This window comes from Petaurus breviceps, unplaced genomic scaffold (assembly GCF_028583685.1).
Source record: "Petaurus breviceps papuanus isolate PSGF00001 unplaced genomic scaffold, PetGlider_PUasm1.0 91133, whole genome shotgun sequence".
Classification (NCBI taxonomy): domain Eukaryota; kingdom Metazoa; phylum Chordata; class Mammalia; order Diprotodontia; family Petauridae; genus Petaurus; species Petaurus breviceps.
The window spans coordinates 416,440-440,492 of NW_027187419.1; the positions used below are offsets into that span (position 1 = coordinate 416,440).

At 38.8% G+C, this 24,053-nt stretch overlaps 1 protein-coding gene across 6 annotated transcripts; it reads right to left on the bottom strand.

Annotated features, from left to right (window-relative positions):
- Window positions 1-4,941: 4,941 nt before the first annotated feature.
- Window positions 4,942-23,341, bottom strand: PAFAH1B2 (platelet activating factor acetylhydrolase 1b catalytic subunit 2). Of its 6 annotated transcripts, none has more exons than XM_069080263.1 (6): window positions 23,188-23,341; window positions 14,334-14,421; window positions 11,284-11,373; window positions 10,665-10,781; window positions 9,697-9,819; window positions 4,942-8,474 (listed from the first exon to the last, which is right to left on the bottom strand). In XM_069080263.1, the coding sequence occupies exons 2-6, from the start codon at window positions 14,412-14,414 to the stop codon at window positions 8,196-8,198; spliced, it is 690 nt and encodes a 229-aa protein (XP_068936364.1). In that variant the 5' UTR covers window positions 14,415-14,421; window positions 23,188-23,341; the 3' UTR covers window positions 4,942-8,195. The 6 variants fall into 6 exon arrangements, with proteins under 6 accessions (XP_068936364.1, XP_068936366.1, XP_068936362.1 ...); XM_069080265.1 differs by having other exon boundaries at window positions 11,284-11,432; XM_069080261.1 differs by having other exon boundaries at window positions 23,116-23,340.
- Window positions 23,342-24,053: the final 712 nt, after the last annotated feature.

The following is a 24,053-nucleotide window of genomic DNA, read 5'->3' on the forward strand; positions in this document are numbered from 1 at the left end:
ATATCACACACACTGCATGCCTCACCCCCTAAACTACAATGGCTTCTTATCGTGTCCAGGAGCAAACACAAAATGCTCTCTCCATAGCCGAGCTCCCTCCTACTTTTCCATTCTTATACTTCACTCCCCTATATGTACTCTTCAACGCAGTGACACTGGCCTCCTAGCTGTTGCATAAACAAGACTCTTCATCTCTCTGCTCCCAGCATTTTTCCTATCACCTCCCCCCTCCCATTCCTGGATCTCCCTCCTTCATTTCAACTATATAATCTTCCTTGGTTGCCTTTAAATAGAAAATAAAATCCCACCTTCTACAGGAAGCTTTTCCCAACCCCTCTTAATTCCAGTACCTTCCTTTTGTTATCTTATTTTTATTTATTCTGTACATAGCTTGTTTTGTATTTATTTGTTTACATGTTATCTCCCCATTAGACTGTAAGCTCCTTGAGATCAGGGAATCTTTTGACTCTTTTTGTATCCCTGTTTAGCACTGTGTCTGGAACATAATAGGTGCTTAATAAATGCTGATTAGAACTTGAAGGCTAAAATGCATAAAGCATATAGCTGCTTCCCCCCCTTCCCCTGCAACATCCATTCAATTCCATAAGGGCCACCCTTCAGTTAGTTCAAAGACAAGGAGATTAAAGATAGCTTTACTTTCCACCATCAGGCATTTTTCATTTTTCCTGAGCCATGCATGATGTCCCAGTGACCCAAACTAAATCATATGAAACCTATCTTGGTGCACAAACCTGTTATGTGGCTTTTGAAACTTTCCTACCCTTTTCCCATTTCCAACCCTAGCTTTTAAAGGGGTTGTGATGAATGGGGATAGGACAGTAGATATAAAACCACAATTCTGAATGGAGTGGTGTGAGAGGAGAGTGGAAACCACTGAGGCATTATTTGAATGCTCCCAAACCTGTTCTGCCTTTTTTTTTCCTCTTCTTCATGCCTCTCCTATCCGCCCCCCCCCCACTTCATTTTTCTCCCCACTATACAACTGGAGTGCTTGCATCTCAATATCTTGGTCTTGGGGGCACCCAGGGTATAGGAAAGAAAATCAAAGAAAGCTAGCATTTAGCAAGTAATTAGTGCCAAGGGCCAATATGATTCAGGCAGAAAGGCTAACGTCTCACTTCCTAAAAATAGGCACTTTTTTTTGCCACTCTGATTGGGAAATGCAGATGGAACACTCACGCCCTGCTATTCATTTCCCTGGGCCAATGCGACTGTACTTGCCTCAGGAGCTTTCCAGGAAAAGTTGTCGTTCATCAAGTTGCTGGAAACAAGTAAATGAATAATTGATTGACACAATCTCTGTCTCTTAAGTATCACTGATAAAAATGAGCCAGCCATTCTTGTGTTTCAAGAAATCTTGGGCCTCTAGCTAGGAAGGTTAGAAGAGTAAGTAGTTTTTGAGAGTAGATGGATCCTATAGGTGTAAAGAACCACTTAATTAGCTCTAGCTATTGTATCTAAATACAGCACACCGTCATTTACCTTCTAATGATCTGGCAGGCCTAGTCTCCTGTTACATCCCAGCTCAGATGTCTCTCATCCAGTTAAGCCAGCCTGGCTGAAGCTGAGTGGTTCACTTTTGAACTCCATCTTCATAAAAGTTTTTTTCCCAGAATAATTTCCTTTCCCCACATCTAAATTCATCCACGAAGTTTTCTTAAGACTAACTTCACTCATCTCTGACCATTCCAATCATTAACTTAACCTCCTGGATCATATCTATATAATATTGTTACATGGAATTACTATGTAGCTTCAAGTTAGGTACAGAACTGGCTTATTGCCGCTGTTTCTTATGTATGCTTTGTTTTTGACCTGTCACCTATTTTAAACTTCTAGCCTAGGGACTGTCTTTTGTTTCTTGCATTTAACTCTCCAACAACTAATACAGCTTGTATTTGCTAACAGTGGAAAAATGAACCAGGAATAAGGCTTACTTTGAATATAATACTAAGAAGTCAGTTTCAAAATAAAACAAGTCAGCAGGTGAGATTAAGGCCTTGTTGGATATGGATAAAGAGAGAACTTGGGATGGGTGCATCCTGTCACATGGCCTCTGTCTACTGCAAGACAGTGAGACTACAGAGGGGTAGGCTGCAGGGGCTTCTAAAAACAACAGGTACAAGAAAGGCTCAAGTAGACATACTCTCCTGGAACTGAAAATCATCTGGCTCTCACCCTGCTGCAGGTGTTCCTTGAGTGACAATTGTATCCAGGATCTTAAATGTTACATTTCAAATCAGATCCTCTCAGAGGGGGCTGGCACCCTGAACAACACTATTTTACCAGGGCATTAGGTAAAAGTACTTTCTTCTTGTATCATTCTTGGTGGGCTTTGGTGATTTAATGAATTTGGAGGCTAGGTTCCCTGATAAACCTCCTAATCAAGTGTTCCAGCACTGCAGCTCAGGGACCAGAGTTGAGAATACTAGATTCTTCAACACCTGGGGCAGTTCCCATGCTCCAATCATTACAAGCAGCATCACCCTAAGCTTCACAGTCACCTCAGAGGTCTACCCTTCTCATTCTATTTCTACCAACCTTTCAGAAGCTCAATGTTCAGCCTCACCTATTAGGCTTAGTGTTATTCCCAACATTACCCACACAATGGGACATTCACTCAGATCTCATCATCACTCACTAATGCTCCTTTTTAATGATCAAGAATTTGATCTTTATTTGACCCTAACAATCTATCACTCCACCTCTCATCTCACTCTTAAAGCCTATATTTGGTCTTCACTATGATTTCCTCTCATCTGTTAGTACTCTCCAAGGCAGTCAACCCCACTCTCCCATCCCAATCTTGAATCAATTAGTTCAGTGTTAAGCTATCAACTCTAAATCCGTTGTCCTTATTCTATTGCCCATCTATCACATACTGAATTCTAGATTTACTTTTACCATCTGCCTCTTCTCCTTCTACTGGCTCTCTGGATTCCATGAAATGACATAGCCAGATTTGTTACTGGTCTCTCACTGCAGCAAAGCATCCTTTCCCTCCTCCAATTATCATATTTCTCACAGCTGTTCCAAACCTCTCCATCCCCAGCCAGCTAGCCCCAGCACTCTGCCAATCAGTCCAGTTAACAGCATTTGCTAGACACTATGTCCAGAAGCCATTTCTGCCCACTCCCAACTCCATTTTGAGGAAGTTAATCCACTCCATTTTGGAATTTAATCTTGGGACCTAGCAGTTCTTATTTAACTGAGTGGCAACTCTGTGGTAACCCTGTACAACATTCCTTCCCCCACCCCCAACCCATTCTTCTGCTAAGGGCTTTACAATCAACTACCCTATGACTTTACTCACCATCCTAGCAACTCCCCAAGTCAAAACTTGCTTTCCTGATCAATGAACTACTGTAGTACATGCGTTATCACTTCCTTTAAAATGTATGCTGCTCAAGTCCAGGTTTCACTCCTGTATTTGTATGAATAGCACCCAAATTCTGCAATAAGGACTTCACACTTTACTTAGAAAATAGGGGCCATTCCCATTAGTTCCCTCTTCACCCTGACACCTCAAAACCAGCTTTCCTCTAATCCCATCTTTGATAGAGGTGACCCATCAGACCAATCCCTCTAATAAGCTTGATATTATCTCTTCAGATATAGTACTTCAGCAGGATTCTCCCACAAGCCAAGGTCTCCTTTATGCTTAAAATACAAAACAAATCCTCACTTCATTCTACCATGCCTTCAAACTATATATAAATCTTTATCTCTCCTCCCTTTCATAGCTAAACTCCTAGAAAAAGCATTTTCTAAAGTTGCTTCTAGTTACTTCCCTCTCACTCAACCTTCTAGTTCTTTCAACTTTATCACAAACTAAAACTGCTCTTTCCAAAGTTACCAGTGATTTCTTAAATTGCCAAATTCAAAAGTTTTTTTCTCAATTTTTGGTACTGTTGACCATCCCCTCTTCTCCTGGCTCTTTTGTCTTCTCTGGATTTTGACCTTACTCTATTACTTCTTAGCTACCTTTGCTGATTCATCATTCATATGCTCCCTCACTAGGTGTACCTCTGGGTACTGTCCTAGGCCCTCTTCTCTCTCTATACTTTCACTTGGTAACCTCTTTAGTTCTCTTGGGCTCAATTTTCTCTATTCTATATACACACTGAGCCCTAACTTCTCTCCTGAATTCCACATCCACCCATCAAATGACTTGCAAGGGAGACAAGTTTTATACTTCATTAACTTTTGTTGTCTTGATACTGCATTTCTGTGGCTAATTCACCCTCTCTAGCACAAACTTAAGCATAACATAACACAGCTTCTTCCCTTCAGAACATAGGATTTCAGAAGTTGGAGAAAACTTAAGTAGTCATTAGTCCAATACCTTTCTACAGATAAAGAAATGTGGCTGGGGGGGGGCAGTATTTTTTTTTTTGCAGCAACTTATATCTAATTTACTTAGTTTTCAGGGTCCTGTTGAGGCTGGGGACAGGACTTATGATAATTATGGTAGTAAAAAGGGATGTTAAAAAAGGCTAATTGTGTGTGTGTGGGGAGAATTACATATATTGTGAAATGAAGTAAATCCTGGTGATAGAAAACGGAGAATCATAAACCAAACTCTAGAAAGTAAAGATGTGAAAAAGCCAAAGCACATGTTTAGGAGCTGGGAGTCCTGGATTCTAACTGCAACTGATATTGGTTTGTATAAATCTGGGCAGCCTCCCCAACCTCAATTTTCCCATTGACAAAAATAGATTTCCATTTTCCCCATTACTCCAGGCCTCTTAATCTTAAATGATGAATGAAAAAAGTCTGGATGGTCCAACCAGCTTAAGGCAGAAAAGGCGCAGGATTTATTAAAGACTGTTCATTTTCTTATGGTTCTGGCTTAGAAGCCCAGAAGTCCATGGAAGCCTACCTGTGGGAAAGAAGTCAGAAAAGACACCACCAATATGGTTGGATGAAATGTTTACATTTATATTGAAATCTGCACTAAAACAGAGTGATTTCTACCAGTCAATGCAACTTTGCCAAAGCAGAATCACAAACTTCCCTTGGGGAGGTCCGGTCAGCTAGCAGCGGTGTTCCCCAAGTAGGAACATCAGGGAGAAGCCAGGAAAGCTCTTTAAAAAAAAAAGTCTTCTTCCCTGGTGGCCCCACCTCAGTTCTCCCACATGCATCCACACATATTTAAGAGCTTGGACATGCTCCTCATTTCCACACCTTTTCTATTTCTTCATCATTGCAATAAATATAAAATTGGCAATGCTCACACACACCACAGTACAGACAATATTTCAGGCTTCAGCATACAGCTGTAAACAGCGACTAGGTTAAAAAAAAAAGGATTGGGGTTTTCACAGCCAGTTAATTTTTTTTTTTTAATGAAAGGACATGATGGAGGACAAAGACCACCTCTAGTTTTGTTTGTTTCATTGGTTTGAGGTTCTTTTGAAAAGCCATGTTTAAAACGATAACCTAATGTTGGAGTAGACGCAAGAAGGTGAAGGCCTAAGCACTGCTTATGGATGTCAGATGAAAAACCCATGTCCCAGGTTGCCCTTGGCAGGGTAGCACTGAAATTCAATAATCAAAGACTGAATAAATGACCTCAGCAGCCATGACAAGATATGTTGGGACTGATTGGCTTAGCAAAGAAAAGAGAATGCCTGGCCAAATTAGGTGGTACACATGATAAGCAGGAGCGGGGTTAGAGAATTCTGAATGAAAACTGGCAGGGAGATAGGTAAGAACTACCTTTGCTCAGTTGCCTGGACTATGGGTCAATCTATCACAATTAGAAGCCATCACATTTTACTCAAGCAATAAATTAGAGCTTTTTATAAAAAGAACCACATAAGAGGGAGCAGAGTTCAGAGTGTAAGCATCAAATTCTATTACTGCAGGAAATTAGGGCATTGCTAAAAGAACAGCAGACAAGACTTTCTGGTGATGAAATAGACTTGGCAAGAAAAGAAACTGCACTCAATAGTTGGATGTTAACAAAGGAGCAAAATAATTCTTTCTTCTGCTTAAAAGGCAGTAAGACTCCATATTACTGCCATATTATTCCACATTACCAGTAGCTCTGGTGATTATATATGAGAGGGAGCATATACAGAAGGAAAAGGAAATGCAGAGTTTTAAGAAATGAAGTGACCCCCTCAGGAAAGAAACTAGTGCACATGTTATAGGGGTAATTTAGTTAACTGGGACTGCACTGCCACCAGGTGACATTCTAAAAGGAGATACGGATGGTAAGAAGTCTTATTAATTAGAAAATAGCAGGACACAGCCCTGGGTAGTCTCTAGTCAAACTCTAAACCTCCCAAACTATGCCTCAACTAAAGGAAGGCCTATTTTGAACCTTAGAACATGAGCAAAATCAAAGGGAAATTTTAATGTAGCAAACAAGTTCTATATGAGCAGCATGTACGTGTTCTGTGAGGAAACATATGACAATGGGAAAATTACTTATACCATCAAAAAAATTCTGAAAAGCTTTGAAACCTTCAACTGAAACTCTAAGTCACAAGAGGTTGGGGGGGGGGGGAGGGAGAAGTAGAAGAACAACAGCCCAAATCCCTTCATTTCCTTCTGCTTAAACAAAAGGGTTCACAACACTAATGCTCATACCTAAACCAGACACTTGCTTTAAAAGCAAAGCACAGACCATACATGTATGTCCCCCTAGTCAGATCTTGGTTACTAGTAATCTCAATCACTGCAGAACAGAGTAAGTCAGACCTTAAGTGGTTACTGCAATAAACATCTAGTCCAGTTTAAAGTAAAATTATGTTTTTTATAATTCCAGTTTGTGTATTTCCCATAGGTATACAATGAACTCTTAGCTATATTTTTCCCTTCCCCCCCCACCCCCCCCCCCAACTTAAAAGCCTTTCCTTCTTTCTCAAGCAAACTGAAAAATATATCAAGCCCAATTATGAAAAGATCTTGGGAGGAGGGATAATGTGTAAATACATTCAGAAGGAACCCTACAATTTATACCAACCTAATTCTCTTATTAGAATATGAAGCAAGGAAGAAAAGATTCTCCACACAGCAAAGCTACTCTTGCTTCTCCTTTTGTAAAGGCCAATTTCTGCTGGAATAAAACATCTCTAAAAATAATATCAATAAACAAAAATGTACAACTTAAGACCTGATAAGGCTTTAAATAATTTTAGATTTTGTAGAAAGGGAAACTACTTGTTTTTTCCCAAAAGGAAAAAAAATAACAGATTTTTAAGGGAATGACAGATCCTTCTTAAAAAATTAAAAAATCAGAACTTGGAACATGGACAGCACTGTACAGAATCTCAATAGCACAGAACACCATACAAGAATGAGATGCCAGTTATGTTATCATGGGAACAGCTGTCTGGGGATTCACACTTATGAGCAAAGAGAGTGCTTAGACCAAAAGAACTGTTAAAATCTTGTAATGACATATGTCAACATGGACCAAAAAACGGGGAGGGGAGAAAAGAAAATGCAAGAATGGGTCCATTAGAGACATGATATTCAAGCAGCATAAAAAATAAAATCTCCCAAAGTTTCCCAAAGATTAGGGCAAAAACCTGTTGGTTACAGCTAAGATCTTATAAAAGAAGCACAAGAGGGAAATTAAGAGAACAGAACACGTTCACTACTACCTGTAGCACCTCCCATTTTTGAATGCCAATTATGTTCAATTTGATGCTACAGCTTAAAAAAAAAATTCAGAACATGAGTCACATAAAAAAACCCTTAAAATACAAACCTTTAAAACTGGAAAAAAACATGTTTTTAAGCAAAGTGGAATGTGATTCTGATAACAAGCTAAATTATTACATATTACATAATCCATAGAAAAGGAAGAACAAAGGGATTTGGGTACTGTTCATTACTTAGGCTGATGTGGTCCTAGGGAGAACAAACAATGATGATGCAATGAGCATCACACAAACAACCAAAAAAGTTCTGTTCTGGTTTCAACTGAAGAATATCTTAAAAACAATAACCTTCCTTTGCTAATTTTCATGTAATTAAACCAAACCTTTTTATGTACAAGACCAGTTTAAATCCCCTCCTCCCCTTCAAACACTAGATATGAACATCCAGGAACATTCTAAAATGGAAAGTGCTTTAAGAAAGAGAAGGATTCTGTAGTGCCAGTGATATAACTGATCAGATGAGGCTGTGATGCTGTTAACACTGATGGGAGCCAGTCAGGCAAGTGTGGTTTGCTTCTCCTCAGGCGTTTCCTCCAACAGCTGCATGATCAGTTCATGGAGGGGTTTGCAGATCTTTGCATAGCCCCCTCCTGTGAGATGTAGGAAATCAAACATGTCGTGGCAGGAGATGGCACCATCTGAGTGCACAAAGCCCCCATCTGTATCCAAGAGCTGAACATTGGCAAGCTTGGGCAGAGAGATTTTGAGGAGCTGATTTACCTTGGCATTCTTTTGCCTCAAAGGGTTGGGCTTTTCACCTCGAGGGAGAAGACCCTGGGGCAGCAGAAACAAAAAGAAGACATCAATGACAAAATGAGCAGAACATACTTTTTCCCTTCTACATTAAGAAAGGTTAGGGAGCATGGCACCCCTGGGATCTGGAAAATCTGTGTAAAAATTTTTGGCCCTCCCTTTGTACCAGAGGAGTCTAATTTTTTTCTTTTTCTTCTATGGGGTGTTTACAGTATTAAAAGATAAAATATGCTGATGTTATTTAATACTATACATACATTTTATGTACTTCTGAGTTTCTAAACTATTTTCTGTGCCATCTGTGGCTTCTGCAAATCTCCCAATTCCCATTTCATTTCTTATGCCAACCCGATATATCAACCCTTATTACATTTAAACCTCGAGGGGGAAAGTCTCAATGTGGAAGGGATAACTGTATTCATTTGTCCTTACTTTTCGATATTTCACAATCTGTGATTCTTACCACTCTCCTATCCCACTTAAGAGCTGGAAGTATTTCCTTTCACTTAATCAATGGCCTTAAATTGGGCTAATAGTATTTGAGATTAATCTTTCACATAGATACTTTGTAATGTTATAAGCAGTTTATTCAAGATGAGGATGACTCACTGGTTTGATTTCAAATATTACTGAAGGATAGAGCACTTTCTGTTAGATGGATACTGAGAACATTCTCCCTTAATACTCTATTACCCTCAGGAGGTAAACCTATATTGTAGGTAGAGAAACTTTTCTGACCTGTTAGGAGTCTGGAAAAGTTCAGAGTTCTAATAAATACATCCACCCACACCGATTTCAAGTGGAACAACCTATCCAAGCTGATTCAAATTCAGGCTTAATCAAGGTATACTTAGAAGTTAGAACTTCTCATTTGATATCTCTGGAAAATTCATTACAGGTTGTTTAGTATTTTTTAGACAACAGAGGCAAGAAAAAGATTTAGCTTACCTACAATAGTAGGGAAGACTTCAATCTCCAGACAAGAGATGAAGGAAGATGCTAAATGCATCAATATGCCAGTTGGCTTGGGAATGGTCAGAGTCAGAGCAACAGATATACATATGGGAAGGCCAGGAAGAGATTTTATCAGCAGCAGCCTTTCCCTTTTTCAAGGTGCTCTCATCTAAAGATTTCATACACTCACAAGTAAATGCAACACATTGTTATCTTTGAGAATTTATATACTGCTCTCAAGTTGCCCTAGAGATAGCAAGTTCTCCACTCACACCAAAGGACTGCATACCAGTACGATGACTTTGGCCTGTGGCTGTCTCGTGTTAATCAACTGTACAATGGCCTCAATCCCACCTGCTATCTCCTCCGCTGTATTTTCATGGTTGTTTGTTCCTACCCAGACAACAATAACCTGTAACCAAGAATAGGAGAACATTATTTCATGAGGTGCCTAGACTTTAATGAGAATCAAGTGCTTCTATATGTAAATACAAAAACCATATACTTCTCCATATTGTCAGGAAAGAAAGGCAAGAATATAAAAGTTTTTCTGAGGTTCCATGGAAAATACAAAAATATGATCCTATCATTAGCCTGAATCATGCATCAAGTTTTGTCTTTGCTCAGGATTCTTGATATTGTAAAACATTATTTCAATTAATCAGCTCCAAAACCAGAACAGAAACCAAGTTTGATATTCTCCTTATTCTTTCATATATTTAAAATACATAAAAATAGCCAATCCACAGTGTTTCCTACTGTACTATTACCATCTTTTCCTATAGATGATTTTAGTAACTAGATATTTAACTACTGTAATAAATATGTTGCTTTCTTGAGAGGGAGTATAACATAGTGAATATAAGGCTGGCCTTAAAGTCAGGAAGACCTGGGCTCAAATCCTATCTCTGAGATAAATTAGCTTTTGGAACATGAACAAATCCTTAACTTCCAATGTTCTCTTTATGGCTTAATTTACAGAGAAGTGCTCAGACTTTTCACAGGAACAAAATCACAGATCTGGTCCTAAATAAATAAATGTTGCTTTCTTGGTTATTTATCTTAGTATTATTTTACACTATGATGTTAGCATTTACCTTACAATGAATTAGTATATGAAAGGAATGAAGTCTTCTACTATTTGCTTATTCACTCTAAATAATTTTCATTACTACTGAATTGTAACACATCAGGATTAATGATTTTCTTTATGTAAATGGAAAAAAAGTTCACTTTACTAGTTGAGTTTTATTTTACCTTAGGTTTAATATTCTCCAGTTCTCCATTCTTCAGTCTCCATAAGACATGCCTTGTTGTATCACCACTAATCCCAAAATTCAGTGCATGAAGTGGGGAAAAAAGCTCTCGCCATATCTAGAAGCAAGTGAAAACAAGTGACCTAAATCAACAATTAGCTGAAAATAAATCTATCACAGCACGTTGTGAGGCATTTCAAATGAAAAAAAATTTCACCTTTTGAATTAAAATATTAACACTGCTATGGATCTGAAAAGACTACCACGTGATTCCATACTTTCCATACCAACAGGTCTCAATTCAAGAATCCATCAGTAATATAATCCACTTCTGTAAGATACACCAACATTTATCATTAAGTTGGTTCCTTTACACTTTCCTTTCTCTTTACGTATCCACCTAAAGGAACAGTATGACACTGAAATAGGACATTTCAAGCATTTGTGGATTTAATTTTAAATGACATTTCACTTATGCTAGTAGTACCAAACATGCCTTTAAACTTGTCTATCCTTCCAGAATTATGTAAGTTTCAATACAACTCATCACAAAAACCTGTATTATTAGCAGATACCATCTATTAATATTCCAATTCCACAACTATCCTCCCAACCTTTACCTCATACTGCTGTAGCAACTGCACCATGGAGTCTCCCACAAACAGGACGTCAGGCTCTTTGTCTTTGCAGTCCAGGACAAATCTGTTGTGCTGTTTTGAAGAAGGAAGAATTAGAAACTGGCACTTCTTTCCCTGTGAGATTTCTTGGCCTACAAAACACAGTTGTCCAACCAGTTACTCTGCTGCCAATCTTTTAAACTTTACTTTCTCTCTCCCCCATTGGCTCATTTCTTTGGGTTAGAATTTTACAGCTGATATTTCTTTCTCTTTTACTATATTACTAATCTTATGTAATCATACTATCAAACAGGCATACTGTTAAAATCTTAACAGTGGGACAACCCTAACATGAATTCTATTAGCCCAAATGTATAAAAATAAAGAAAAATGGAATTTAGGAATTTTTATAGGTTTGGTTGTTATTTCTGTTTTTTAAATTCAAGTCTCCTCAACTTAACCCAGGTTTGTAAATTCTGTATCCTTAAGTCACAGGTTCATAGATTTAGAGTCGGATGGGACCCTAGAGGCCATCTAGTTCAACATCTTCATTTTACAGAGGAGGAAACTAAGGCCCAGGAAGATTAAATAACTTGCTAAAGATCTCAGATAGTAATTATTAGTAATTATTATATCAGGGATGAGATTTGACCCAAATACTTTTATTTCTTATCACTTGCAAAGAGTCATCCAAAAACAAAGGATGTACAGACAGTACAATTTAAATTCTAGCTCCTACTTCTAACAAGATGTTATGGCCATGAGACTCCCTAATTTGTCTCCATTAAATGTCTTAAAAATACAACACTGACATGCTACATCCACTAATGCTTTTCCCCGAGTTTAAGGTCATTAGAGCTTGAAAGACTACTGATTAGAGAAAGGAAATATGGCACCAGGCTTTCTTAAACTGAAGCAATCACAGGTTAGATCTAGACTCATAGATCTAGAGCTGGAAGGGACCTTAAAGGTCATCTAGTCCAACCCCCTCATTTTACAGATGAGGAAACTGAGGCCCAGGGAGATTAAGTGACTTGCCGAAGGTTATACAGGTAAGCATCAAGGGTAAGATTTGAACCCAGGTCCTCTGACTCCAGAGTCAGTTCACTTTTTCTTGTACCACGGTGCCTTCCTAAAATAGGCAAAAAAACAAAACAAAACAAAAACAAAAACACAAACTTTAACTGGTAAGGAAAGGGGATGTTTTTCTGGCCAAGACACATCATTTCATGTCTTTAATGTATATGTCCTCAATAATACCAAGAAATCAGCTCATGGTTATCTGATAGTATAACCAAAGGATCAGAATTCTGGAATTGAGAGTCATCCCTGTGGCCGTATCTAGTCCAAGCTTCCCTTTAGTTATCAAAGAGTTAAAAAAGTCTCTTCCCCACAACTCCCTAAGGGTCTGACTGTCCACTGTTTTCCAACCCTAGTTATCTGAGGGTAACTCCTGGATACAGTTTCAGTTACTACATTTTAATAATGGGCATAATGGAACAGGTCCAAAAAGGGGCAACTAAAAGCAGCAAAATGATAAAGTAGCTTCCATGACTTTTCATCTGAGTTTTAAGATATGAGGAGACTCACAAAAATATTTGACTGAATCAATTTCTGTAACTTTTTATCACCAACTTAAACAACATATAAGACTTTTAACAAATATTAATCTACTTCTATATTCCAAATAACTCTGCTGATTTTTGTCAATGTACATATATGCTTAAAATTTTTATTTTCAATTTCAAATTCTCTCCCTCCTTATATCCTTCCTCACTCATTAAGAAGGAAAGAAATATGATGCCCATTATACAGCATATATGTACTTTTAACCTAGTATGTACACACTGCATAAAAATATACTTTAATATATTTTTCTGAGCCAACTGATCAAATCTTAAATAAGGGAGGGAGTGCAATCAAATGGCATAAAACCATTAAGGACATGGATAGAGATCATTTAATTTTGGAATATCAAAAAGGAGACAGAAAATAAAATAAGATACTACTTTATACAGTGAATAAAGTCTAAATAATGACAAAAAGAATAAGCACAAGTAGTTCCCATTTAAATAATACTTTATAGCTGAGACAGTGCTTTCACTAATAATTGTAAGAGGCAGGTGCAGGTAATAATTAACAATTCACACTTAAATAGTTCTTTCCTGGGGTATTATCATCCCCATTTGGGTAAAATAGGCTTGGGAAACTGAGATTTAGAGAGGTAAAGTGGCTTTCCTAGAAACTCAGCTAGTATGTATCAATAGTCAAATTCAAACCCAGGTCTTTTGAATCCAAATCCAATGGTTTTCCATTACTCCAACTTGTAGGGAGAATAAATAGAAAACAGGTTGTATAAAAAGTTTAAATAAATCTGGATTCTTTGAAGTGAATTAAATTATGAACCAAAATTATAATGAGAAAAATGGATGGGCTATAATCATAGAGGGATATGTTTAACCACAAAGTCAAATGGTAATGAATGAAAATATTTTAAAAACTATTTTACAATTATATTTATATTGGGTAGCATTCAGCTATTTCTGATGGTAGGATTTCTAAAAATATCACTCTAAAGGATAAAATTTGCTTATTAAAATATTTGCGAATTCATTTCAAAAAGTTCAAATTTTTATTTTATCTTTTTTTTAAAAGTTCAAGCTGTTCTAAATACATTCTTAACCTCCTTAAATTATCATGACAGAGGGCAACCACCATACTTCTCAAAGCATACCATTATAGTTTACTTACAGTAAGATGAAAACTCCCAGAAGATATGGACCGTTTCATTTTTATGTCTGTACTCCTAGTACCTTACATACAGTAAGTTCTTAATAAACACCTGCTGAATTGGCACACTACTATGGCAAATAAGACAGTGAGGTGAGGAACCATTAACTGAACCCCACATATAATTTCTTATTTTATGATTTTGTTCAATAAATGCTTTTTGCCTAATTGAAAAAAAAAATGGCCACTTTTACTGCTTTAGCCATTATGCTTCTCAAAAATTAACGTGAATGGCCCCATATCACATAAATAAAACTTAATACCTGAGACATCCATCGGTCATCTCCTTGAATATCTTCGGCTGCATGTGGAATAGCTGCTGGGTTTGAGTCCCCCTGGCTCATTCTACACCTGAGGAAAGAGTGTTTAAGTGACATTTACTCAATCAACAATATGTGGGGCCATGCTACCATACTATTAAGATTTGTATTAGCAGATACAGCATGGTGTAGTGGGCAGATAGCTGGCCTAAAGGTCAGGGAGACTTGGATTCAAGTTATGTCTCTGGCATATACTGACTACAAAACCCCAAATAAATTACTTAGCCTCTTGGCCTCCAGGCAACTCTGTAAAATTCTTAAGTGGCACCAAATTGAAATGGGCACAAAGTTTCCTCAGGGGGAATTCTCTTTGTCTAGACCAGGGCTTCTTAAACTTTTTCCACTCAAAACTCCTTTTTCTGCAGCATTCACTGGTGCTGTGTGGCAGTGCAAAGTGAGCATGCTTTGTGTTCAGAACCAAGGCTGCAGTGATGTTGCATGATGCAACATGGGCAAGAGCTGCCAGAAACACTTCAGATTTATTTCATGTTTGACTTTTGAATTAATTTTTGGTTGTTACATGTTCAGAAACCTTTTATGCTGCCAAATTTTTGGACTGTAGGGTCATATAGGTTAAGGCTTTAAGGCAAAGAAAATCCCATGACCAAGGTAGATCAGCAACTTCTTTTGTAATTTATATCATTAATTGCCTAGGGACACTGAGAGATTAAATGACTGACACATAGAAGGGACTTGAATCCAGGTCTAACTCTAGATCTAATACTCAACAATGCCCCTCTGAGTTCTTTATACCAATGAAATCACACACTTGGTCCAAAAGATTTTTAAAAATAGTTAAAGTTAAAAATACTAAGATTTCATTTTGCCTTTGCCTAGAAATTTTGCAACTGTGGATTATTTTTAGTAGGGAGTAGGCTCTGAGACATGACCCTACTCCAAGCACCATAATTACCTAGATATCACTACACCTTAGCCAAAATTTGATTTGTCTTTAGGAACAATGTATTAAAATCACCTATATAAATTTTTCATGATTATATTTTATTCTAAGTGCAGACACAAGGAGACTAGCCACTTATGGATCAATGAAAACTACACAATAGCTGTTTTTGACTGCTACAGTTACAGTTTGGAAGAGAAATGAAGTGATAGGAATCCAGGGGCTACCTAATACTATATATATAACTCACTAGAGCAGGAACCACTCAAAGTTTTGAACTGGTCAAAGGGTTAGACACTGGTCTTTTACAAATATATTGATAATCTAAAGATGGCCTGGCTCTTTTCATATCAGGTAAGAGATCAAAAGGACCAAACACAGGCAAAAATAATTTAGTGAATACTAAAGTTCAATTACATTAGAAATGTAGACTTTCCCAAAAATCAATTAAGAAAATCAGAAAATTCCCAACCACTGGAGGATTCCTACTACAGGCACTAAGAAACATGAACTGATGGGAGTCTGAATACAGACTGAAGCATACTTTTTTTTTTTAAGCTTCATTTTTCCTAAGTTTTTTTCTTGTCTATGTTTTCTTTTACAACACAACTACTATGGGTATATTTTACATGACTACACATGTATATATACTGAATTGCTTGCCTTCACAATGGGGAAGAGGAGGAACCTTGGAAGGGAGATAATTTGGAACTTAAAAAATGGCATAAATTTCATTAATCTAGCAAATATTTATCTAGTGCTACAACTCACAATTGAACTGCTGTTTAGTGCTAAAGAACTGCAAAGTACATATACTACACCCAAAAAATGAAAGCACAATCCATAAACTTACTGCTTAAACTAATTTTTTTTTTGCTTTTTTGAGCTTTGATATATCATACACATTAGTAGATGTAAATAAAGTGTGAAAAAAATTAGACTGTGGGTCTGTAAAGTCCAGTATTCCAGTGGATCCAGGATGTCACAAAAGATTTCAAATGTCTTCAATAGGCAATTATTAAGCACCTGTTATGTACCAGCACTGGTTATTTTTTCTCATTAGCTAAAATTATTACTACCAAATATATTTTTGCTATGACCCCAGGACAATTATTCATGAACTCAGACTTTTTCATATAATTTTTGAGCTAGAAGAGGCTTAAGAGATTATCTAATCCAACCCTTTCTTTCACAGATAAGGATTGGAGAAAATTGGATGAGCTGGTTAGTATTTTTTTTTGGGGCTTTTTGGAGGGCAGTTGGGGTTAAGTGACTTGACTTGCCCAAGATCACATGGCTAGTAAGTGTTAAGTGTCTGACACGATTTGAACTCAGGTCCTCCTGACTTCGGGCTGGTGCTCTACTCACTGCACCACCTAGCTGTCCCGGGCTGGTTAATATTTATACAGACTAACAAAACTTTTGAACCTAAATTTGAGGCTGATTAAATGGAGACTGATTTTTCATTGTTAACTCATGTTACTGTTAAGAAAATTCTAATCTTTCTCAGTGCAATATTTTTGGTCTGAGAGTCCAAATTATTGTTCAAGGTTAGAATATATGTTTTTTTTAAATAACTATACTCCAGAAATTAAAAAAAAAAACCACAGTATACTGTGTTATCACTGATACTGTTGCATATATTTATACTTCTGAAGGACGAGAGATATATTTACGAAACAAGTTGAATAGCATTCTAATCCATTTCCCTTTTTGTGTGTAGGTTTCAACAACTATTATTTAAGGACAAATCACTAATCTTAAAAATAAAGACTGGGATAAGGCCCCAAACCCATGCCTGGTACTGCCAGGATGACTGGATCAGTCAAGTCCACTTTGGCTACCGTATGTTCCAAAACAAGAAGGGCTAACAGTATACACACTGGATCTAATGTTCTGAATTTTAAATCTTGATATTCTGATTGAAAAGAATTTTCACATTTATTATACAAAAGTCATCCTAATTCATAAATTTCAATTAGAAGCCATCTTCTGTCAATTTAACCAAAAGTTACAGAATTTATTTGACAATTTGAAACAGCACTGATAAGGTCACATCTGAGCCATCTACCATAAATTGACTATAAGGGATTTGAAATTGCAAAAGACTTCAAAAACCATCTAGCCCAATTCTTTTTATAGATTAGGAAACCAAGGCCCAGAGAAGTTAAATAACTCGCCCAAGGTTTAAACCCAACTCCTCTGATTCCAAAATGACAGCACATTCCACTATGCCATCCACTATTTCCCTAGAGAAGATCCAGTATAATTATAATGCAGATTTATAATGGCTTTGAGTCTAGGCTCTTCCATTTACTAGCTGTATGATCATCAAAAGATACAACCTCAATGCTGAGTTTCCTCATCTGTAAAGTGGAAATAACACTATACCACTCAACCCACAAAGTTGTTATGGGAAAAACACTTAGTAAACTGTAAAATGCTATACAGCACAGTAGAAATGGTACTGGATTTGGAATCTGGTGATTTAGGTTCAAATCTTAGCTCTACCACTTAACGGCTATGTATCCTTGGACAAATCACATCACCTTTCTGGGTCTCAGTTCACGTTGTTTGAAAATGAAGTGGTTGGACAAGATGATTTTCTAAGTTACTCCTATCTCTAAATCCTATGATTTATAGCTCATCTTCTTCATGGACTGAGTTATTACTTTTCTAAAAAATTCTCAGAGACTTCAGATCTAGAAGGAACCTTAGAGAGCAATTAGTCCCATCCCTGCAATTTGCAGATAAAAAAATCTGAGGCCTAGGGGCAGGTAGGTGGTGAAGCCCGGCCTGGAGTCAGGAGGACCTGAGTTCAAATCCGTCCTCTGACACTTAACACAAAAACTAGCCTTGTGATCTTGGGCAAGTCACTTAACTCCAATTGCCCTCCAAAAAGCAAAAAAAAAAAAAAAAATCTGAGGCCCATAGAGGTAAAGAAATTTAAGACTACCAAGGTTTGCTCATTTCCAGGCCAGTGTTCCTTCTACTATCCCATGTTGCTCCCAGAACTGTGAAAGGCAGCAATCCAAAATTGTGATGCTCCAGTTAAGATGGTGGTAGATTGTTGGGACACACTAAATAGATGGATGAATTAAAGAAAGATATGAAAGTAATTCAACAAGGGATTAAAAAAATATCCATGTGGAAAAGGTTAAAAGCATCAGGATTGTCCCTTTGTTCAGTATTTAAAGCCTTTCACAACTTGGTTCCAATCTGCCCTTTCTAGTTTTACACAATCTACAATGCAGCTGATTTGACCTTGTTCTTCTCACCCATGACCCTCCATCTCCTGTTCCTGCCTCTGCACAGTCTGGCACTCTTGAAATTCATTTCCTCCTTACTTCTACTTCTCAGAATCTCTAGTTTCTTTAAGTCGACAATCATTTATTCAAAGCTCAGCTCATGTGTCACCTTAAGCCTTTTCTGATCCTTTCAGCTGCTAGTACCTTCAACCAAATTACTTTGTATTTATTTTCTATATGTTTTGAAGAGACACATATGTACAAATTGTCTCCCTTGATAGAGCAAAATTTCCTTGAAGGCAGGTAGGTACTGCTCATTTCTATTTCTGTATTCCCAATGTCTGGCACATACTGGGCCCTAAACATTTGCTGATTGACTAATTTCCAGTCCCCCATCCTTCCCAACGTCTACAGCTTCTATATACAGTCAATTTCATCAAAAAAGTTTTAATTCTAGATTTAGGCTTGGCTAATCATGTGGAAACTGTCTCAGCACAGTATCATTATACTTCAGAATAGAAGAGCCACTAGATGCTGAAGGTAAAATAGAACTGGATGTAGTCCTTCTATCTACCACCACAAGATCTTATATTACTCAATACTAGTATTGATAGCAACTCATCTACACTGCACTTTAGGGTTTACACAGCGCTTCTCTCAAAACAACATAGTGAGAGGGGCGGCTAGGTGTCGAAGTGAGTAGAGCACCAGCCCTGAAGTCAGGAGGACCTGGGTTCAAATCCGGCCTCAGACACTTATCACACACACAAAAACTAGCAGTGTGACCTTGGGCAAGTCACTTAACCCGAATTGCCCTCCAAAAAGCAAAAAAACAAACCAAAAAAACTCACAGTGAGGTTAAGTAGCACAAATACTCACAACTCAACTTTACATATAACTCAGGCCTCAGAGAAGTGAAGTGACTTCTCGTAAAGTGACTATATATACAGAGGGTTAAATAATGGGGCTAGACCTTGAACCTAAGGTTTTTGACTCGAAATCTAGTGATCTTTCCGTAATATTTCAGTATCTCTGTCTACCATAATTCAAAATGTTCTCTCTGCACAGAGCCATTAGCCTTGAAAGTTATCCAGCAATCAATTTCTTTAACATAATTTTAACAGATTTTAAATGGTTAGAGATATAGGTATAAGTAAACGCAACTCCAATTCCATTTTATACTTACTAAAATGTCTATTTCCCCACCTTTATAGGTAGGTTTTTAAAAACCTAACCATTTTATGACTTTCACTACTCAGTATTTTCAGCACTAATTATTTCACATGGAGTAACACTTAATATGCTAGGTATTATTAAGATGAAAATTAAATTACAAGGTATAATTGAGAGTTCTACTTTAATGTGAAAAATTATTTGTTTTGTATTCACTATGATATCACAGAAAACATTTTTACCCAAAAGCAACAGAAGCAGATGAAAGTAAAAGTGAGGTGACTCTAAAAGAAATCACTGAATACTTCCACATAATGTGAATTCAGTTGTTGTATGCCTGCATCCTTGCTCAAAACAAAAAATCAAAATAGCACTTCAACTTTAGCCTCATTTTGGTTTAAAGAAAGAAGGATTTTAAAAACTCAATCCAAGTAGTTTTATCAATCATAAAATCATAGGATTTAACCCTGAAGGGACCTTAGATTATCATCTAGTTTAAAACTCTACAAACTGAGACCTAGAGAGGTTGGAATTTGTCCAAAGTCATATTGCTAATAAATGAGATCACAATAAAAGATGTGATCCCAGGTCTTCTAACACCAAATAAGAGTGCTTTTAAAAAATTACTATACATCACACTAGTAAACAATATATAATCTAAACCAATTGTCTGAGCCTTTGCTAGATTTCTCACAGAAATTAACTGGAAAAGACAGTGATGATTTCTAATAAATACTCCAATTAATGAAGGATTTTTTACTCTCTCAAGTTTATTTACATTTTATGGTTTTAGTGTCTCAATTTTCTCACCTATAAAATAAAAAAAATTCTGAATAGAGAAATTAAGTAAGAGAAAAGTGACCTCTCCAAGGCCATACAGCAGGTAGAACTGGGAGTAGAGCATAAAATGTTCTTAACTAGCTAATGTGTTGCCATGATTACAAGGCCACCCTTCTTCCCACACAAGGAAAAGTATCTTAGTGAAATCTTGTTTTTCAGTGATTTCAAAAACTTGAATTTTATATTTTTCTGCCAAACTCAAATCTTCCAATACAAAGTAGCTTTCATTTATCCTAGAGAGGCTACTGAAAGAAACATTTTCGGGGCAGCACAAAAAGAAAAAAGCCAGTAGCCTATAAAATCTATTTTTTTAAGAACCAAGGGTTAAGAAGGATTACCAAAGAAAATGCATGGCAAAAGATTCATATTATCTAGATATCAGACCCAGTAAATTATTTAAACCCTAACAACAAAACTGAAGAATGAATCAGAGTCTACATATAGGGCAGTTTGTGCTAGGTCATATAACCCCTAGTGATTTGGGGGCTTAAGACTCAGTACTAAGGGAGAACATAACATACTGACCTCCAGAATGGCAAAATTCTAACTAGCAATACAAAATTCATACCAACAGAGGGGGATCTGGTGCCCCTTGTTGCCCCATGCTGTTCCCATAATCATCCCTGGGGGCAGCTAGTCATTACACTCTGATCACAAACAGCAGGCTCAGTAAGAAAGGCCCAGCAGTCTACAGATAAAAGGTAAAGGTCTGCAAACTCACTACAAGAGATTTCATCGAAGAGAAGTCAAGGACTATCCATTAAAATAAGTTATCTGGGTAGACATGAAGTAGCAGATTCTGAGATTTAGCAGAAATAATAATTGGAAGAGTCTCTTCAGGTTATTTTCTTAGCTCTAGTGTTTTGCAACTTTATACATAATTTAGTCTCAATTGATGCACAGGATGCTTACTTCAGCTGGGAGTACTATGCCTAATCAGAACAGCACCAACAATAAAGAATCGTAAATTATCACTCAGCTGGATGTTCCTCTTAATTGAACTAGAAAACAATTGGGGGAAAGAGGGAAAAAGAAGTTGGCCTAAGGTTTAAAAGATTCGGAATGTTTCCATTTTGACCTAAGGACTCCTATTTTGTTTCAAAAGTCAGTCAGCAGTGTTACTTTGCACAGAATAGTGCATCCCCTTCTTAAATGCCCCACCTCCAGGGATCACTGGTGGGTGGGTCTCAGCGCTCCGGAACATCATAATTTATTACCAAATGCTCTGGCAGACAAATTAAAAGCACAATGGTCTGCTCCTTTCTCTTTCCACCGCAATCTTTACACCAGAACAATGCATTCTGAATTAGAACTCAGAGACACAGGAAATAACCAAACGCAAACCAGGTTGTATTTTCTCCTTCCTTTCCCCCCCATAAAGACATGCTCTCATCCACCAATATTTGAAGAGTCTTCAAATCAAAACACTATAGGGTGGATACACTTCTTCACTTTCCCCATGGGTGGGAGTGTTAAAGAAGCCATGGCCATTGATTCTCCCAAATGACTTTTCTTTTTGTGAATTAGGAGAATGATGCCTGCCTAACTGTGAGATACCAATGTAAAGCAAATAAATTATGCAGCACTATATAACCTGCGATTTAAAAATAAACAAAATAAAATTTATAGAACTAGCAACTTAAGCAAATAACTTCTCTAGACCTGGTTCCTTCTTTGTAAAATGAGAGTAACTAGGAGCACTATAAGACTGGACTTCAAAACCCGGCTCTGACACCGTAAGCCCCTGTGCCTCACTTTCCTCATATGTAAAATTAGAGAGTTGCGCTCCATAGCCTCATGGTCCCTTCCAGAGTTAAATCTGGGATTCTATAAGGTGGTTGGCCTACAGCAGGGTTTCTTCACCTTTTTTGTGTGTCAGTGTAAAGACCCCTTCTCAGACTGTTTATAAATATAAAATAAAATACGCAGTACTACAAAGAAAACCAATTGTAGCGAAATGCAGTTATCAATTTAAAAAAAAGTCCACAAAGCTCCGGGTAAGGACGTCTGGCTTTGAATGGAGACCTTGAGGACCCCCATGCCTTCTAACGTTGCAGGAGTCTGGGGCTTTCCTCCTGAGAGGAGGTGGGAGAAGTTATGAATGAGTTGGAATGAGTGGTTTGCCCAGAGTGCGGGGTGTGCAGAGGGAGTGCTGAGGGGCCAGGGTAGCAGGCGCGGCCTCTCTCCACATTTGGGATGGAGAGAGGCCAGAAGCAGGGGCTCCAACTCGGGGATGGAAGGGAAAAGGCCACCAGCAGGTGGAGGGCTGCTGGGGGAGGCGCCGGCCGGGCCACTGGGGCTCTCGGAGGGAGGCGAGGGCCAGGGGGCCTGCTCCGGGGCCTACAGCCGGATGGGGGGGTGGGACATGCACACTCCAATCTGGGGAGCAGACGGTGGGCACCAGGGTCTCGGGGAGGAAGGGGTCGGGGGCGAGAAGGTCTGGGCCGGGAGGGGAGGGACGTCTCACAGGGGTGGGGGGCGAGACGGGGGAGACCGAGGGAGAGAGGGGGGGAGGGGCTGGGGGAGGGGAGCAATGGAGGAGGGGAGGCCGCAGGCTTCTTACAATAACAAGGCGCCGCCCCCGCCCAATCCTCCAGGCCGGCCCGCTGGGCTCCACAACCGCGGCTGCACTCACTCAGGCGGAGGGTCCGAAAGGGCCCCAGGCGGCGGCGGGTGGGCGCGTCTGTCTCTAGCTCGGTCCGGCGGCCCCACTCAGGCGCGTCCCTCCTCCGGCCCCAGCACCACCAGCAGCAGCGCCTCCACTTCCGCTTCCCGCCTGCCACTCACGTAGATAGCGTCCGGAAGTCCCGCCTCCGGGCAATCCTTCCAACAGATTTCCTCTCCTCCCTCCAGCTGCAGTTTTTCTCCTCCGGCTTTTCTCACTCTCCGCCCCTCTCTGCCTCCTTCCCCTCCCATCTTTATGACCCTTTCCGCAGCTTTTCTCCCATTCCTTCTTCCTCTCCCCTACAGCTCTCTCCTCTTCCTCCCTTTCTCTTCTTCATCCCTCTCCTTTGTCATCCTCCCCAGTCTTCACTTCTTGCCTTCCCCTCTCCTCTCCCCTGCTCTGCACCCTCCCGCGGGAGCTTCCATTACCTCTTCTCTCCCCTCCGCTGTGACACTCTCTAGCTCCCTCTTCTCCTCTCCTCTTCCTTCTTCCTCTCCCACCCTCTCTGTCTCCTCTCTCTCTGTCTCTTCTCCCTCTCTCTGTGTCTTCTCTCTCTCTCTCTCCTCTCTATCTCCTCTTTCTCTCTCTCTGTCTTTGTCTCTCTCTCCTCTTTCTCTCTCTCTCTCTGTCTCGGTCTCTGTCTCGGTCTCTGTCTCCACTCTCTCTGTGTCTCTCTTCTCCTCCCTCTCTGTGTCTTCTCTCTGTCTCTGTCTCTCTGTCTCTCTGTCTCTCTCTGTCTCTGTCTCTGTCTCTCTCTCTCTCTGTCTCTCTGTCTCTCTCTCTCTCTGTCTCTCTCTCTCTCTCTCTCTCTCTCTCTCTCTCTCTCTCTCTCTCTT